Source organism: Hyla sarda, chromosome 3 (genome assembly GCF_029499605.1).
Source record: "Hyla sarda isolate aHylSar1 chromosome 3, aHylSar1.hap1, whole genome shotgun sequence".
NCBI classification, from domain to species: Eukaryota; Metazoa; Chordata; class Amphibia; order Anura; family Hylidae; genus Hyla; species Hyla sarda.
The window spans coordinates 184,246,343-184,265,841 of record NC_079191.1 but is presented as its reverse complement, the minus strand read 5'-3'; the positions used below and the strand labels follow the sequence as shown (position 1 = coordinate 184,265,841).

Genomic DNA, 19,499 nt, shown 5'->3' with positions numbered 1-19,499 from the left:
TCAGTCTAGGGCAGGGGTACTAAACTATATTCTGAGCAGAACAACAGTAGTAAAGATGCAGTGCAGTTACATCCCGTGACTCGCATTTAATATACTTTCGGAGTCATTTTGTTTTCTTCACCAAACTGCCATGGTGACTTCTCCAGCTATGACTCTTTTCTGCAGAAAGTGCCAGCAAAATATATAAGTTTCCCTTTTAAAACAAAGATTCCACTTCTATACCATCTCTCCATCTGTAGCCCATTAAATGACATTTCCCTGTTTGGTGCCCCACAATATAAAAGTGGGTTGGCAATAAGTCCCCCATGAGGTAGATAGGTTCCTCATTAAATATGTGTTGGAAAGTGGTTAAATGCTAAAGAGAACATATATATTAGGGTCCTGCCATCTATTGGTCCTCCAATAGTCCAAATTACATGCTTTAAAAGAAATGTTAAGTGTTTTATAGTTCAGCAAAGAATGGGAATGAAATTAAACAAATAACCTGTAAGAAAAAAAGAGGAATAAAAAAGTTCCAAATTGTATTCGAAATAAAGGAAAAGTTTAAACTATTTTAAATGGTCTTTTCTTATACATTTTTCCCAATTGCTAAACCTTTATTAACTCTGAAAACAAACAGAAAACAAAGGCAGGGAAACACAGAGAGAATGCAAAAAGACTACACAAGAGCTAATTGCAAGTATTAGGTCCATTATTACTCCAGGGCTTGGCGCACAGACTGTTCATTACTGCTTTATAATGCCCTCCATGCTACTGCTGCTTTTAAGGTATGTATAAAGACATATATCTTCAGGATAGAGAGAGCTCTTTCAAAATTGATGGCCTTTCCTATTGATGTGTCTCCATATAAACCCTAGGAAGCAGCAGCATAAAGGACATCATAAAGCAGTAGTGAACAGTCTAATATATGAACAAAGCCTTGGAGTGAGATCTAATACTTGCAATTAGCTTTTACGTAGTCCTTTTGCAGTCTCTCTGCATTTCTCTATCTGCCTCTGCTTTTTTGGTTTCTGAAATCATTCTCCTCCCTCCTAAGTCCTTTTTCACTCCTCCTCTCTCTGTAAACTTAGATGGGCAGCATGTAACCCAATCTGTTAGGACTAGGTAATACATTAAAAATAGGGATGTACTGATTTGTGATGGGTTCCATGGTAAAGAAAACAAACTTCTTATATTATTATTATGAATAATAGTAATAATATATTGTATGTATATATATATATATATATATATATATATATATATATATATTCTTTATAAAACAGTTTATATATATTATCCTATTCTCTGCTCACTGACTCTCATAATAATTATAATAATTAGCCAATATATTGAATTTCAATTAATGCCATATTTCCAGTAGTGTAACATAAAACTGGTTCTTGCTTCCTGTACTTGAAATGTTTTTTTAAAACCACAAGATTTCATTTCATATATGAAGAACCTGGTGTCATCTGGGAGCAATAAGAGTCAAAACATAAACTCTCAGGGGAAATTCATGTACTTGTTCAATGCACAAAATCAATACCAATATTTGAATTGTGTTCTTTGAAAGTCTTCAACTCATACAGTAGGTTTTGAAAGTCTTATGATTTGTGAGAAGATAAATACTGTCCCCTCTGGTCCCACACAAAAATGAATTAGTCTTCCAGTGATAAACCAGATAGTTGAGCTGAATACCACTATATATATCCTATTAAACTACAGGAGATAAGATAGTGATCATTCATGAGCCCTTCACTTTTTTCTCACAAAATATTAAAATACACACAAATCTCTCCTATAATGCTGCTTTTGGCTTTTGAATGTAAATATTGTATTGTTAATAAAGCCCTTGTCTGTATGCCGGTAATAATTATAATGCTAAAAAAATAATAATATTCATAATTATAATAATAATAATGTGAGCAGTCATGTGTTATTTGCAGGGTGCAGGCAAAAAAATGACTTGATGGGTGGGACTGGTTGTGAAAGCGGTGTTTCCAGTGTAATGTTCAAAGCTAGTTTGCTGTACATTTAAGATGTAGTAAAGAAACAATTGCTGAACCAGTTGGTAAAACACATTTTTTTTTTTCTTCCCATGAGAGTGATGGCGTTTTTTTTTTTTTTTCCAGTTTGACAAGCTGGTAAAGCTGTTGATTTCAATTCTCTTTTTCCACACAACAGTACAACACACATTAGCTTTACTGTTTCTTAAAGGCCGAACCCTCCATAAAGGAAATAACTTTAACTCCAGGCAGGTCATTGCTATCTCCAAAAAGAGCTTAGTTTCTTAGGTCAGTGTTACCTTCTCACAACCCTCCTAAACTTGGCACGATTAAATGTAACATCTGTACTTGCAGACATCTCTATTCAGCAGAAGGAGATTCTCTCTCAAGGTAGGGTCACACATTTTGTAAACGCAGTGTACATTACACTGCGCAAAATCTGCTGGGCAGCAGGAAATACGCTGCATATCCTCCTATGAGCAAACACACAGAGATACCCACGGCAACCCTGTATGTGCAGTGAGGTTTGGAGGTGCGGGTGTCTCTTACTGTTATCTGGTATTCCCATTATCAGCTACTATTACAGAAAATGGTCACGCTGTGCACCAATCAATACAACCTTGGACCTAAAAGTGAAAATACGAGAGGGGAGATTGATCAAAATCTGTGCAGAGGAAAAGTGGGGCACTTGCCAATAGCAACCAATCAGATTGCTTCTTTAATTTTAAAAAATGTCTCTGAAAAATGAACAAAGCAATCTAATTAGTTGCTATGGGCAAATGGTTAACTTTTCCTCTGCACGTGTTTCGATAACTCTCCCCCTGTGTGCAGGACACAGCACCCCAAATTACAGAATAACTTACATACACATATTTCATTTACAATATATTTACAAGGAGCACAATATATTTACAATACAAAGGAGCACAATTAAAACACATACAGTCTCTTAAACTTAAAGTAGTCTCACAACAAGGAAAGATCTTTTAATGCTCACTCACTGGCGGTGCACTTCCAGGGAGTGTGGTGACACAGCCTGTTACTTCTTTCCCTTCTTGCAGAGGTGGGTGTCTTGTAAACTGATTGCTGTCTAAAGGTGAAACAACTCCCACATAAAGTGGCCAATAGACACACAATGTTGCTGCAATACAGGACCAGCCACTGAGAGCCAGGCAAGAGATAACAGGCTGGGCTGCCACGCTCCCTAGAAGAGAGCTGCCAGAGACCAAGCATTAAAGTAACTTTCCTTGTTGTGAGACAAATTTTGATGGAAAGTGAACCTTTGGATCAGTTTGAGATCCAGAGCACCCTCGATTATGTTTTCATTCATGATATCTCTATAAATTGCATAATTCAGCTTTTCTTCAACCCTGACCGTCAACCCTGTTCCAGCTAATGAAAAATATCCCCATGGCACCACTAGGAATAGTAGGGATTAGACAGATGATGAACAGTTCCTGGTTTCCTCCAGAGATTATACTTGAGGCCAGACAGGGCAATATTGGTTTTCTAAGACCAGAAAATGTTTTTTCTTATAGTCTAAGAGTCCTTTTTTATTTTTTTTTGCAACCTCCAGGTAAGTGTTCATATGTCTTTTGCTAAGGAGAGGCTTCTTTTTTGCAAATCAATCATAAAGTCCAGATTGTGGAGGCTACAGTAAGGGTTGACCTTCTAAAGTTTTGTCTCATTTTCACATAGGATTTTTGTAGCTTAGCCACAATGACAATGAGGTTTTTTTTCATCACTCTTACCAAGGCCCTTCTCCCCTACTACTTAAAGAAATATGAATTCAACTAGAGAAAAACAGACATGGTCGCACATCCACAGCATGCACCTTGATCTAATGCTTATCAGCAACAGATTTGATCGCTACGTCAGTGTTAGGTTAGGGACCCACTCTGACTAGGTGGCCTTGATGTGATGAGGGGGCTATTACTTTTTGATCAAAATGGATACTAACAACCTGTTCGTTTTTTTAAACTATGCTGAGAAGCAAGTAGATCAAAGTACAAATGGTGGATGTGCGGCTATGTTTCTCTATTTGTGTTGTACATTTGTAGTCTCTTCCTTCTTCCACGGCCTGCACTCCACTCCACCCATTCTGCCCAGGTGTTTTTAATTAGCAGGAGATTGCATAGGGGTTTCCTCCTAGCATTCTCCCAGCCCTCTGGTAGGGAACACATGTAGGTATTTATACTGGTGTGGTTCTCTGTTGCGCCCATTGTTTCTGTGATGCTTTATCTGTGGGGTGGGATGGCCCAAAGCCAGGGGCTTGGTCAGGCAGCAGTGGGGCTGCCTGGCCACTGGGTCGTTCCCCCCTGTGGGCCTAGTGTCTCGGAGGCAGTGGTCACCTCCCGGTGCTATGCCAGTGTTAGGTTAGGGACCCACTCTGACTAGTGGCCTTGATGTGGCGAGTGGACTGGTACTTTTTGATCAAAATGTACAATATACTAACAACCTGTTTTTAAATTATGCTGAGAAGCAAGTAGATCAAAATACAAATGGTGGATGTATGGCTGTGTTTCTATATTTGTGTTGTTAAAGAAATATGAAAGCAACTGTGCTCTTGGGAGCTTTCAGTGCAGCAGACATTTTTTGTACCCTTCTCAAGATTTGTGCCTCCACACAATCATATATCTGAGCTCTACAGGCAGTTATTTCCACTTCATGACTTGGTTTTCGCTCTAATATGCATAGTCAGCTGTGAAACCTTTTATAGGCAGGGTGCATCTTTCCAAATAATTTCTTGTCAATGACATTTACCACAGGTGATTCCAATCAAGGTTTAGAAACATATTGTAATGACCAGGGGTGGACAGGGAGAGTGAGCCCTAAGCTTTCCCCAGAAACACTCTCCCTGCCTACAAACCATGGTTAAAACTCCGATATTAACAGACAGACTAAATGGTCATAGTCAGAATAAGAACTAATCAACCAGCCAGAGTTCCAACAGAGCTCGGGTCATTAAACAATACCCAAGTTCCCATTGGCTAATAGCATTAATTATTACCTAGCCAGGCAAAAACCTAGTGTCTGAATTGACCACAAAACAGAAAAATACAAAAACACAAAAACGGACATTATATATATCAGAGATAATCAAGAGACATAGGAGGCCCCTAGAACTAATTTTCATTGTCATAGCAAAGAGTCTAAATACTTATGTTCACACAAAATGTAACTTTTACCTTTTTTGTTCATTTGCATAAAATTCAGTTTTCACAGAAACAACATTATAACTGTATTGAGTGCAGATTGGCGGACAAAAACTTAATTTTTATGCTTTTTTTTATTTTTTTATTTTTATTTTTTAATTTTTTGCCTTAGCATAACAAAATGGAAAAAGGTTAAGGGTCTGAAAACTTTCTGAATGTATTGTATAAAAGTGCATTATTTAAGCAGTGACAGGGCCTGCCTTATACAGAGCTATAATAACCCAAATGCAGCCAGCTTTGTATGAAACATCATGTTACACCAGGACTGGACTTGTGTTATGTAATATCAAGACTCCTGCACACCCTGCAGAAGATGTACATGAAAAAACAACATAAGTGATCAGCCACCTTATCTGACAGGGATTCTTTGATTGAATTGACCTAAAGGTTTATCCATTATCTATCTATCATCTATCCATCTTCAGCTTTTGCATATTTTTCTCCCTCCTTGGCTCTATTTGCTCCTCATTAAGCTGATTCACATATTTTTTGGTGAATCAGCTTTTTGGTTATGTTCAAATATTATTCACCCAATAATCTCACTATTTTATATAATGCAATATAAGGTGCTAATTTAATTTTTTCAATTTCAATTTATTGTCCTTGTGCCTAAAAAAAGGGGGGAAAAAGCAGGTTACTGTATTCAGTATGTGTAACTTTTTAAATATTTGCCATATTTAGGGCTCAACCAATTTATAGTCATTTTCAGCTGCAGTACTAGATAAATCAACATTTTTAGATACAATATTATCAGTTTTCACTGAAATAATAGACTAGAGCAGAATAAATTCAGAGAAAAATATTTTTGACATATACTTTAAGAAGTTACTTTTGGACTGCCAATCCATATTTATATATCCTCAGGGCTTTGAATCTACTTAGATAAAAGTTCCAAAGTCATCAGGACATACTTACGCATCATCCTGACTTTTTCAACAGACTAGGCTGAGAATGCCAGAACTCATTTCCTATGTAATTCTTGACAGCTGTCACTAGGAGAAAGCAATCTCCTGTGCTCTATCACCTGGATTTACAATTGTGTCCCCAGGTAAATAGTAATCAAGGAATTCTGGCAGTGGCACAGATGTTCATACCAACCAACTTAATTATTTTAGCAGATCTGCTACCAGAGTGCGATATATATATATATATATATATATATATATATATATATATATATATATATATATATAGCAGTGTTGTTACAATAGACACCATTTACCTTGCCACTATCAGTTTAACTGTCACATTTAGGGTAGGGAGCAGTGCAGCCCGGATGCTGGCCCCAAACCAATATTCTACGTACTTGGACGATTTGCATTAAATGGCAGCCCCCAGCTGCAGGGCGGTTAAAAGTCATTAAATATCCCAAGTCAGCAACAGTTGGGCACAAAAGTACCTGGAGGACAGTAAAAGTACAGAATGTAAGGCCAGGGGATAGTCAGGTCACAGGAAAGGGTTAGTTACAACTGATCAGGTCAGCAGAAGACACGGCTATAAGTGCTAGTGCAGGGAAAAGGTGACTAATACAGTCAAGGTTTAACAGATTGATTGAGGTATATATAGCCCACCTGAGGAGGGCATGGATGAAGAGACCAGGATGTAATTGGCTCGTCGACCATGCCCTTGATTGGCCAGGGCATTGTCACAGCAATAAGTAAAGCAGCCAAACACAAGATGAATTAAAGGGGTACTCCGGTGAAAACCTTTTTTCTTTTAAATCAACTGGTGGCAGAAAGTTAAACATATTTGTAAATTACTTCTATTAAAAAATCGTAATCCTTCCTGTACCTATTAGCTGCTGAATATTACAGAGGAAATTCTATTCTTTTTGGAATGCTCTCTGATGACATCACGACCACAGTTCTCTCTGCTGACGTTATTATAATAATAATAATAATAGTAATAATGCTTTATTTATTGTTGTCCTTAGTGGGATTTGAACCCAAGTCCCCTGCACTGCAAGGCAGCAGTGCTAACCACTGAGCCACCATGCTGCACTTAGCATACATCTGCTATACATCTGCTATGCATGGTTGCTAAAATGGACAGAGATGTCAGCAGAGAGCACTGTGCTCGTGATGTCATCAGTGTTCCAAAGAGAAAGGAATTTCCTCTGTAGCATTCAGCAGCTAAGTACTGGAAGGATTAAGATTTTTTAATAGAAGTAATTTACAAATATGTTTAACTTTCTGCCACCAGTTGATTTAAAAGAATTTTTTTTTTTCACCGGAGTACCCCTTTAACCCTCCTGTCAGACGCAGAGTCAGATATACCCATTATACTAACTTTCATTTATGGCATACATTTTCTACCTAATCACGGAATGATGTGTTTTTAGAGCCACTAGAGAACCATTATCTATTTCTTTCTTAGTGGTGATCTACTCTGATACCTTCTGCATTCCTGCATTCAATTAGGTTCAATAAGGTGTAGTGATTAGTCTACACACTGCTACTCTATTTAGAGTTCCCAATTTGAACATCATAGTGCCCAATCATATCGCTTATTTACTTATTGCTAGATTATGCCATTACACTGTGAACTTTGCAAACTGGTGATCGTTTTTTAATATTACTTTATTCAACTCTATTGTTTGAGGGACACATATTGAGGCTATATATTCCCTGATATATGCCATGCATATGTAGAAGAAGTGACAGCTCACAATACAAAGTGAAATGCTATGGGGTGAAATGACTATTATATTTACTGCATCCTCTTCAAAGACAGTTTATTTGACTTCAACAGCTGTATTTGACTGATACACAATAGATTATAGTTACTTTTGGAAATCCCATCTGACATTACATAGATTCTTGACTTAAATTTGAAGTTTTCAAATATTTCTGACATGACATTTCAAAGGATGAATGGGAATAACTGAATAACTTCAAACAAACTTTTAAGCAAAAACAACTCAGAAGGAACTTTGCAGAAACACGTTACAGCTGAGAAATTCTTGCCGTTTGCTGTCTATTTAATTCCTTTACACAGTGAAGGACCAAATGTCAGAACTATTGACTGCTCAACAAATTGTTAAATGTTCAGTTTAAAAGGACTTAAAGTGTTGTTTGATACAATTTGTTTCTACTTCTATATTTAGCACTTTAAGTTGCTTTCTATTACTGTATGGTCAGTCTAAAAAGTTTTTCAGTTTTATATATATATATATATATATATATATATATATATATAATATATATATATATATATATATATTTTTTTTTTTATATATCTTACAGTTGTAAATTGTACAGATCCTGGTTTTGTGGAAAATGCAATTCGACATGGACAGCAGAACTATCCTGAGAGTTTTCGTTATGGAATAAGTGTTACATATCATTGTAAGAAAGGCTACTATCTTCTAGGATCATCTGTTCTTAACTGTAAGGCAAATGGCTTGTGGGACAGAGCCTTACCAAAGTGCGTCCGTAAGTACTGCATGGATACAGAACAGATTAATGTAGTTATACATTACAAAATATTAATGATGTCCACCTTATAAATAATTGTTCATGTGTTTAATATTCTGAACAGCTGGTTATACTTGTCATGTAAAGCGTATATACATGGAATAATAAGGAATTCGGGTGGCTGCACACTATAAAAGTGATTTATGTCTTCAACGAGGTACTAAGTTACACTATACTCAAAAGTGCTGAAAAACATAAGTATTTTTTAAATTATGGAGATGCAGACCTCTAGGTGTAGAAAGACAATTAAAGTGTATATAAAGTAAACAATGTTAAAACTGAATAAGGGAAATAAGGATAAACATAAAATGTTGTTACATATATAAAAATATATGTATAAGACTGAAATCTGTGCAGTGCCCTTGCTACAGATCCAGTAATGTCAAAATATAAAAAACTAAAATTTGATCACTGATTAGTATCAAAGTATATAGTGAAATACTATTTAGTCAGTACAGTATGCCGCCTCAATGAACCATGTCCAAATATTGCACTAATGATACAGCTGTAGCATAAGTTGCATTAAGGTTAATGCAAACAGTATATCTGCTATGTTTTGGGGCATCTTAATTAGTGGTAAATGTCTAAAATAGTACCAAGTGCCGAGTTGTAACAGTTTGGTAAAAATGCGGTATATATAATTCAAAACCACAATAAATCCGGTTGGAAAGGCCAGTTGCTGAGCAAAGCACTTTAGCAATAGTTACTTTCCCCACAGGTTAGCACGGGCTGCTCCCGGCCTATGGATGTATGTTACCTGTGGTACCAAAGGGTCATCGGAGATCATGGCAGTAGGTGGGTATAACGGAGATTGTGGCTGTTGGTGGGTATAGCTTGGATATGCTGCCTGTATGTGAAGCGTAGAGGTGCCAGTTCACTTTGCTGCTGGGTGGGATGGATCGGCGTCCGTCTCAGAGTGACGGAGATCAGTCAGCAGGAGTAGCGCTGGCAGAACTTGTCCACAGCGTCCGCATGTGGCAGTTAAGTCATTTAAGCATGTCAAAACACCTTGCGGTGGTCCTGAATATCGGAGACTGCAGCGATTGCGAGGAATAGGAATCAAGGAGGAATCAATAAGGTGGCAATACTGGTCAGAGTGATGCGTCGATATTTCCAGACGCGTTTCGGGGGGGGGGGGGGGGGTTACCCCCTTATCAATGGCTTTGTATGTAAAGCATATACACATGTAAAACATTATTATGATACTTACCGTATATGCCGGCGTATAAGACGACTGGGCCTATAAGACGACCCCTAACTTTTACAGTTAAAATATAGAGTTTGGGATATACTCTCCGTATAAGACTACCCCTTCTACTGCGATGTACAGTACCTTGTAGTTCCCCCCACATCAGGTAGGCAGTATAGTTCCCCCACATTAGGTTGCAGTTCCCCCATATTAGTAGGCAGCTCCCCCACATTAGGTCAGCAGTTCCCCCACAATAGTAGGCAGCTCCCCCACATTAGGTCAGCAGTTCCCCCACAATAGTAGGCAGCTCCCCCCACATTAGGTCAGCAGTTCCCCCCACATTAGGTCAGCAGTTCCCCCCCACATTAGGTCAGCAGTTCCCCCACAATAGTAGGAAGCTCCCCCCCACATTAGGTCAGCAGTTCCCCCACAATAGTAGGCAGCTCTCCCCACATTAGGTCAGCAGTTCCCCCACATTAGGTCGACAGTTCCCCCACAATAGTAGGCAGCTTCCCCCACATTAGGTCGGGAGTTACCCCACATTAGGTTGGGAGTTACCTCACATTAGTAGGCAGCTCCCCCACATTAGTAGACAGTCCCCCCCCTCAAAGACATACAGCCTCCAGCCATATACAATGTATGGCTGAAGGCTTTATGTCTATACTGCCCCCACAGTGTTCTGATTACCGCTCCTCCGGCCCGGGGTCACCATCTACTGCTATGGACCATAGCTGCAGTCCCAGGCCTGTAGGAGCGGTGACCAGATCACTGAAGAAGATGACGTGCTGCCGGTCACTCACCAGGCCCCGGCCGGCGTGCGTCCTCCTGTGATGGTCCTGCTGTCCTCCTGGTCCTCCTGCGTCTCTATGGTCGCAGGAGGACGTCACTGACGTCCCGTGCGTACAACCATAGAGGTGGAGAAGCGGAGGGGGACCACAGGAGGACGCGCGTCGGTCGGGGAATGGTGAGTGACTGGCAGACATCCCTATGTCCCGAAAAGATCTTTCGGGACACAGGGATGTCCGGCATAGGAAAAGCCATGATTATCTGCTCCCATGACACTAAAAAACAGGGTGCCTCCAGCTGTTGTGTAACTACAAGCATGCCCGGACCGGCAAAGGCTGTCCGGGCATGCTGGGAGTTGTAGTTTCACAACAGCTGGAGACACCCTGGTTTTTAGTATCAGTAATTAGTTTTTATCTGCTCTGGCCGGCCCCCGCACACGGGAGCCGGACCGGGCAGATAGTCATAAAGTTTTCCTATCCCGGACCCCAATACCCGGCGTATAAGACGACCCCCGACTTTTCCGGAAAAAAAAAGTCGGGGTTAAAAAGTCGTCTTATATGCTGGAATATACGGTACTATTATTATTCATTATATATCAATACCATGAATAAATAAATGATTGTCTTCCAAATATAAAAACATAACCAAAATGTATGGATATTAAGAAATTGATATAATACTCCTAAATCTCAACTACAGATAAGTCAACCCATACTTGTCCTTGGATTAATCCAAGGACTCCACACAGTTGTTTTACCATTCAATACAATATTGTAACATGCAATTAAAACCCTTAGCAGGCTTTAACTCACATCATAACTATTGGGTGCTCACACAGAAACACACATAGCATATACATCTCCTGATAGAGTATGACAAAATACATATTTTTATAAGGATATATAAGAGTAAAGGTAAAGAAGGACACATTATGAAAAAGAAAATCTTAACTGAGTATTTTATGTAATAATACTACTACAATAACTTCCTTACTTTTACAATCTAATGCATTGCTTATGTTTATGGAATGTTCTTTAATGGTCTTTTCCCACTTACAGTATTCTGCACATATTTGATGCGCAGATTTGATGTGCAGAATTTTATGCTGCAGATATCAATGTAAACTGAATGAGTGAACACAGCTTGAAATCTTGCGAATCAAATCTGCGAACAATACTGTACGTGTGAATAGACCCTAAAGGAGTATTTCCATCTTGTCATTTTTGGCATTTTAAAGGACATGACCTAGATGTCTGATAGATGTAGGTCCCCCCTTCGGGACCCATATATACCTGAAGATCCGCCTCTGGGCTGCTTGTGGTTACTAAAGGTAGTTGGGAAGCCAGAAACAAATGAAAAGGTTTTTTTATGCAGTGTTTCTCACAGAGATTGGGAGTTGCGTAAACATAGTATCTTGCAGTAATACATTGTTTACACAACCCATATTAACAACAGTGAGAGTTATGCAAACTATATAAAACAGTTTTCTCTGGTATTTTTGCTTCCTGACCACCACTGTTTGCCGCAACCAGTCCAGAGGTCCCATCGATCTTATGATCCATGATTATCTTCCCCCCCAGCTTAGTTTGAGGTTTTTTTTTTTTGGCAAATACAAAAACTATGATATTGTTACATTGCTGTGGGCACATAGAAATAGAAAAAGAAAAACTATACTTATCTACCCCTGGCCCCCACAGGTCCCCAGAAACTCCCACACTCCTTATGACCCCATGATCTTCTGTATTCTTCCTGTTTTAGAGACATGCACTCAGAGTAAGACCAATCACTAGCTGCAGTGTTGTCCCATCTCTGCCAATGATTAGTTTAACAGGAAAGTCCTTCACCAAGCTTTTGTCTCTGAAGAAGGAAAGAGAGGGAGATTGGGGGCCAAAAGGAGTCAAACAAGAGTTACAATGGGCCAGTATGTAAGTATGAAAGCTTGTTAAGTATAATTATAAAAAAATTAATAATTGTGGTATACCCTTTTATGCTTTGTGATTACTGATTAAACCAATTCCACACAATATCATAACATGTTGTAAGAGCACTCCAAAGGCTTTGTTTACATAACAAATTGCATACTTAGTGACAGGATATAAACAAATCACATTGCTGAAAAATTCTGGTAATTTCTACTCAGTCTAGAAATAAAATAGAATGCTTAGCAGTCTAACCATACTCTCACATGCTACAATGTTTGAAAACTGGAACTGAGCCTAAATACCTTTCCCACTGCACAGCAATTTGGTGTTGGCACTAGGAACTGCCAGTTCAGCCAATCAGTGGCTGCATTAGTGTCCCTCCTGAACCATTTGTTTTTCTATTTATCAGCAGTCTCAGGTAAAGGTAGTAAGAAAAAAATATATACTTGGCTTTTAAAAGGTGAGAAGAGGATTTATTTAGCTTTATTTTTATCTCCATTGGAACCCCTTAATGTGAACATTTAACCTTGAAACATTCTAAGGAGGTAGTGTGTCCGCTGGACCTGTGTGGCAGATGACATTGGCTGTGCCAGGAAGAGGAGTCTAAGGTGCCACTGGTTTCCACCAGAGCCCGCCGCAAAGCGGGATGGTCTTGCTGCGGCAGGCGGCACCCAGGTCGATACCCCTGGCACGACTTGACCACACAGGTTGCTGAAGTGATGCAAGGTACAGGAGGGATTAGGCAAAATGAGGTCTGGGTAGCAGGAGGTCAGGGCTGGCGGCACAGGTGCATAGACAGGAACATAGCAAGAGGTCAATAGGCAGGCGGCAAGGAGCAAGGTCAGGTCACGGAATGAATGGGTCTGGAACACGGCAAGGATAAACACACAAACGCTTTCTCTAGGGCACTGGGGCAATATAGATCTGATAGGGATTGATGGTAGGTGCAGATATGTATTTAAAAAAAAACAGTGCAGGTGCAAACCATAATTACAGGCACGCTGGCTCTTTAAATCAGAGAGTTCTGGTGCGCGCGCCCTAGGAGGCGGGGGCACGCATGCCGGCGCTGAGAGAAGACAGAGGAAGGAGACGGGCAAGATGGTGAGAGACAGGCTGGCACTCGCATGCGGGTGCATCCCGCAATGCGAATTCAAGCCAGGCCAGCTGGGGAAGTGATAGGGGGGATGTTCTCACGGCCAGCCTGTCTGGCCGGCACGCTAGATGTAACATATATATATATATATATATATATATATATATATATACATACGGGGAGGGCAATTTATATGGATACACCTTAATAAAATGGGAATGGTTGGTGATATTAACTTCCTGTTTGTGGCACATTAGTATATGTGAGGGGGGAAACTTTTCAAGATGTGTGGTGACCATGGCGGCCATTTTGAAGTCGGCCATTTTGAATCCAACTTTTGTTTTTTCAATAGGAAGAGGGTCATGTGACACATCAAACTTATTGGGAATTTCACAAGAAAAACAATGATGTGCTTGGTTTTAATGTAACTTTATTCTTTCATGAGTTATTTAAAAGTTTCTTACCCCTTATAAAATGTGTTCAATGTGCTGCCCATTGTGTTGGATTGTCAATGCAGCCCTCTTCTCCCACTCTTCACACACCGATAGCAACACCGCAGGAGAAATGCTAGCACAGGCTTCCAGTATCTGTAGTTTCAGGTGCTGCAGAATGGGCAAAACAAAAATTGGAACAGGACCCTCAGTTTACACAGAAGATTTTGTTCAGTGATGAGGCAAACTTTTTTGTGAATGGTGAAGTTAACAAACAAAACCACCACTATTGGTCTGACACTAACCCACATTGGATACATCCCTCCAAGACTGTTGGAACACAAAAATTAATGGTCTGGTGTGGTATATGGGGTACAAAGATAGTGGAGACATTCTTCATCAATGGAAACCTCAAGGCCACTGGATATGTGAAATTGCTACATGATTATGTTTTTCCCTCTTTATGCACTGAAGCTGGCACATTCCCTGAGTTTTTCCAGCAAGGTGGTGCACCACCACATTATGGGTGTCAGGTCCGAGCATTCCTAGATGAACAGTTTCCTGGAAAGTGGATTGGTCGTCGTGGGCCAGTTGAATGGCCCCCAAGGTCTCCCGATCTGACCCCCTTAGACTTTTATCTTTGGGGTCATCTGAAGGCAATTGTCTATGCTGTGAAGATACGAGATGTGCAGCACCTGAAACTACGTATTATGGAAGCCTGTGCTAGCATTTCTCCTGCGGTTTTGCTATCAGTGTGTGAAGAGTGGGAGAAGAGGGTTGCATTGACAATCCAACACAATGGGCAGCACATTGAACACATTTCATAAGTGGTCAGAAACTTGTAAATAACTCATGAAAGAATAAAGTTACGTTAAAACCAAGCACATCATTGTTTTTCTTGTGAAATTCCCAATAAGTTTCATGTGTCACATGACCCTCTTCCTTTTGAAAAAACAAAAGTTGGATTCAAAATGGCCGCCATGGTCACCACCCATCTTGAAAAGTTTCCCCCCTCACATATACTAATGTGCCACAAACAGGAAGTTAATATCACCAACCATTCCCATTTTATTAAGGTGTATCCATATAAATGGCCCACCCTGTATATTCCCCTGGAAACCTTAAGTGTGGATTTCATATAATAACATTTCAAATAAATGTGTTGCTTAGGCTGTGAGAATGACCCAGTTGCAGGGTTAAAGTATTGAGAAAGAAAAACAAAATGAAAGAATTGTATACATGTAGACAGTTCAGGAGATTCCAAAGGGAATGAAAGAGGTTGTTTTGCTATCTTTAATTTCTCTAAAAGTGCACTTTAGTTAAGATTCTTGTAACAGTAGAAATATGGAGGAGAGATGATTTACTGCAGCACCGAACACAGCCTGAGAGAAAGCAAACAATTGGAATTAAAACATAAGGGATGAAACATTGCAATCGCAAGAGGTTACTTGTAACAATGGAGAGTTTTTTTTTTTTTTTTTTTTGAATGAACAAGAAATAGAACAAGCCTGTTAGTTCCTGTGTACATCTTTTTTATCCCTCCTGGAATGATCCTGCATCGCTTTTGCTCTTGAAACAGTTTTTAAGGAAATGAGGTCTGTGGAAATCAACAATTAAATTATTTTTTATTTCCCCTTTGTGCCGCTTTTCAATCTACCTGAGTCATTAGGACTAAATTATTAGAGATCAAGGGAATTGAAGCATCCCATGGAAAATTATTTACAGTAGTTTGGAAATGGTCTCATTAGTAATTTAGCTCAGTAATTGCTTTTAGTTGCGTTTAACTCTGCATATAAAAATGCGCTCTATTTTTAACTATGTGTCTGAAGCTTGTTTATACTTGCATGCCAGTATTATATAAGAGAGGTGAAAAATGTGTAGATCTCTCAAGCCAGTCATACATATCACGTTACTGATCGATAGACGTATGTTACCTGACAGCAATTCCTCCCAACATCTACTTGGTTGGGGAAAGAGACATAATGCACATTCAGACATGTCTAGCTTTGGCTTATCTCATGGTTTAACAAAGGAATTCAACACAACCCATTCTTATTTGCCCAATATTTGCAGTTAGGCGACAGTCAGGAGTTTCCCATATATTATTAGACAATCCACTGACATTAACCCCTTAAGGAAACAGCTCATTTTCACCTTAAGGACGCAGGCCTTTTTTGCAAATCTTACCACTGTCATTTTAAACTTTAATAACTCTGGGATGCTTTTACTTATCATTCTGATTCCGAGATAGTTTTTTCGTGACATATTCTACTTTAACATAGTGGTAAAATTTTGTGGTAACTTGCATCCTTTCTTGGTTAAAAATCCCAAAATTTGATGAAAAAAATGAAAATTTAGCATTTTTCTAACTTTGAAGCTCTCTGCTTGTAAGGAAAATGGATATTCAAAATAATTTTTTTTTTGGTTCCCATATACAATATGTCTACTTGATGTAAAATGTATGAGTTTTTAATTTTGGAACACACCAGAGGGCTTCAAAGTTCAGCAGCAATTTTCCAATTTTTCACAATTTTTTCAAACTCGATATTTTCCAGGGACCAGTTCAGTTTTGAAGTGGATTTGAAGGGTCTTCATATTAGAAATACCCCATAAATGACCCCATTATAAAAACTACACCCCCCAAAGTATTCAAAATGACATTCAGTCAGCGTTTTAATCCTTTAGGCGTTTCACAGGAATAGCAGCAAAGTGAAGGAGAAAATTCAAAATCTTCATTTTTTACACTCGCATGTTCTTGTATACCCAATTTTTGAATTTCTGCAAGTGGTAAAAAGGAGAAAATGTTTAATTATATTTGTAGCCCAATTTCTCTCAAGTAAGCACAAACCTCATATGTCTATGTAAAGTGTTCGGCGGGCGCAGTAGAGGGCTCAGAAGGGAAGGAGCGACAAGGGGATTTTGGAGAGAACATTTTTCTGAAATGGTTTTTGGGGGGCATGTCACCTTTAGGAAGCCCCTAGGGTGTCAAAACATAAAAAAAAAAAACACATGGCATACCATTTTGGAAACTAGACCCCTCGGGGAATGTAACATGGGATAAAGTGAGCCTTTATACCCCACAGGTGTTTCATGACTTTTGCAAATGTAAAAAAAAAAAATTTTTACCTAAAATGCGTGTTTTCCCAAAAATGTTACATTTTTAAAAAGGGTAATAGCAGAAAATACCCCCGCCAACATTTGAAGCCCAATTTCTCCCGATTCAGAAAACACCCCAGATGGGGGTAAAAAGTGCTCTGCTGGCGCACTACAGGTCTCAGAAGAGGAGTAGTCACATTTGGCTTTTTGGAAGCAAATTTTGCTCTGGGGGCATGCCGCATTTAGGAAGCCCCTATGGTGCCAGGACAGCAAAAAAAAAAAACACATGGCATACCATTTTGGAAAGTAGACCCATTGGGGAATGTAACAAAGGGTAAAGTGAACCTTAATACCCCACAGGGGTTTCACGACTTTTGCATATGTAAAAAATAAAAAAAAATGGGCTTTTGGAAGAAAATTTTGCTCTGTGGGCATGCAGCATTTAGGAAGCCTCTATTGTGCAAGGACAGCAAAAAAAAAAAACACATGGCATCAAATTTTGGAAACTACCCCTTGTTACATTCCCCAAGGGGTCTAGTTTCCAAAATGTGATGCCATGTGTTTTTTTTTTTTTTGCTGTCCTGGCACAATAGGGGCTTCCTAAATGCTGCGTGCCCACAGAGCAAAATGAAGATTTTACCCCTTGTTACATTCCCCAAGGGGTCTAATAGGAATCTTAATATCCCACAGGGGTTTCACGACTTTTGCATATGTAAAAAAAAAATAATAATTTTACCTAAAATGCTTGGTTTCTCAAAAATTTAACATTTTTACAAAGGGTTAAAGCAGAAAATACCCCCCAAAATTTGAAGCCCAATTTCTCCCGATACAGAAAACACCCCATATGGGGGTGAAAAATGCTCTGCTGGCGCACTACAGGTCTCAGAAGAGAAGGAGCAAAATTTGGCTTTTTGAAATTGTTTTGGGGGCATGTTGCAATTAGCATGTCCCAGGGTGCCAGAACAGCAAAAAAAAACACATGGCATAATATTTTGGAAACTAGACTCCTCAAGGAACGTAACAAGGGGTATAGTGAGACTTATCTCCTCACAGGTGTTTGACAACTTTGTGTTGAAGTTGGAAAATTAGATTTTTAACACTAAAATGATGGTCTTATCCCCAATTTTACTTTTATACAAGAGGTAATAGGTGGAAATGGACCCCAAAATTTGAAGCCCAATTTCTCCTGATTAAGAAAACACCCCATAGGTGGACATTTAGTGCTCTGCTGGCGCACTTCAGGTCTCCGAACAGAAGGACATATAGAAAATAATTTGTGGCACACTATCAAATAAATGGTTTTGCGGTACAACATATTTTGCTGGAATGGTTTTGGGATACAATGAAAATAATTTGCGCCACACTGTACCACATATTTTGCTGGAATGGTTTTGGGGTAAAAAGAAAATAATAGGTGGCACACTAGGCCACAGATTCTAATAAAATGGGGGGGGGGGTAAAATTAACTAAGAAAAATCAGTGGCATGTGATGTGATACACGGGGGCTAAGATGGATCAAATTAAATTACAGGGATGTGGGATAAATTTTAAAACATGGGATGCACAGTCCCAGCTGAGTGGGGCAGGTGTCGCACTGGTACGTAGTCTCTTTTATAGCAGACCCTGCACTTCTTTTGGGTCCTCCCCTTCTTCCCAGTGTGGGGGATTTCACTGGGGAAATGCTGCCCTGGCACAATCCGTGAGGACTCGGAAGTGCTGGGGCCTGCACCTTCCTGGTCCCCAAATATCAGGTTCCTTATGACCACCTCCTGAAACTCCAAGAACATCCCCCTCTGGCTGGCATGTCGGTACAGGACAAAGGCGTTATATAAGGCCATCTGTACCATATGTACAGCCAGTTTCTTATACCACGCCCTTGTCTTTCTCATGGCGCTGTATGGCTTTAGCACCTGGTCAGACAAGTCCACGCCTCCCATGAACTTATTGTAAGCCAGGATGCAGTCTGGCTTATGTATATCTGTAGGGGCCCCACGTACAGAAACCGGGGTGGTGGCGTGGCCATGTATTGTGGTGAGTACAAGGACCTCTCTCTTGTCCTTGTATCTGATACACAATATGCCATCGCTGCACAGTGCCCTGCTCTCATGCTTCTGCATGGGGTGTGCCAGCAGAGGTTTGGGGAGGCCTCTCTGGTCTCAGATGACAGCAAACTCAGGTGACACAGGGGTGACGGACGGTGATAGCGGACGGCTGATTTATATTGAAAAATACTAATCAGCACGCCACAGCTACCACCGGGGACAGGGGGCGACGGTCTCAGGGGGTTATCACTGGAGGGTGAT

At 39.7% G+C, this 19,499-nt stretch overlaps 1 protein-coding gene across 3 annotated transcripts in view; it reads left to right on the top strand.

The window, feature by feature from the left end:
• Window positions 1–19,499, top strand: part of CSMD1 (CUB and Sushi multiple domains 1) — a 1,887,231-nt gene that overhangs the window by 1,775,164 nt on the left and 92,568 nt on the right. For all 3 annotated transcript variants that reach the window (XM_056565713.1, XM_056565712.1, XM_056565715.1), the window contains exon 55: window positions 8,449–8,637. In XM_056565713.1, the coding sequence (XP_056421688.1) occupies window positions 8,449–8,637 (189 nt within the window). The remainder of the gene's footprint in view (window positions 1–8,448; window positions 8,638–19,499) is intronic.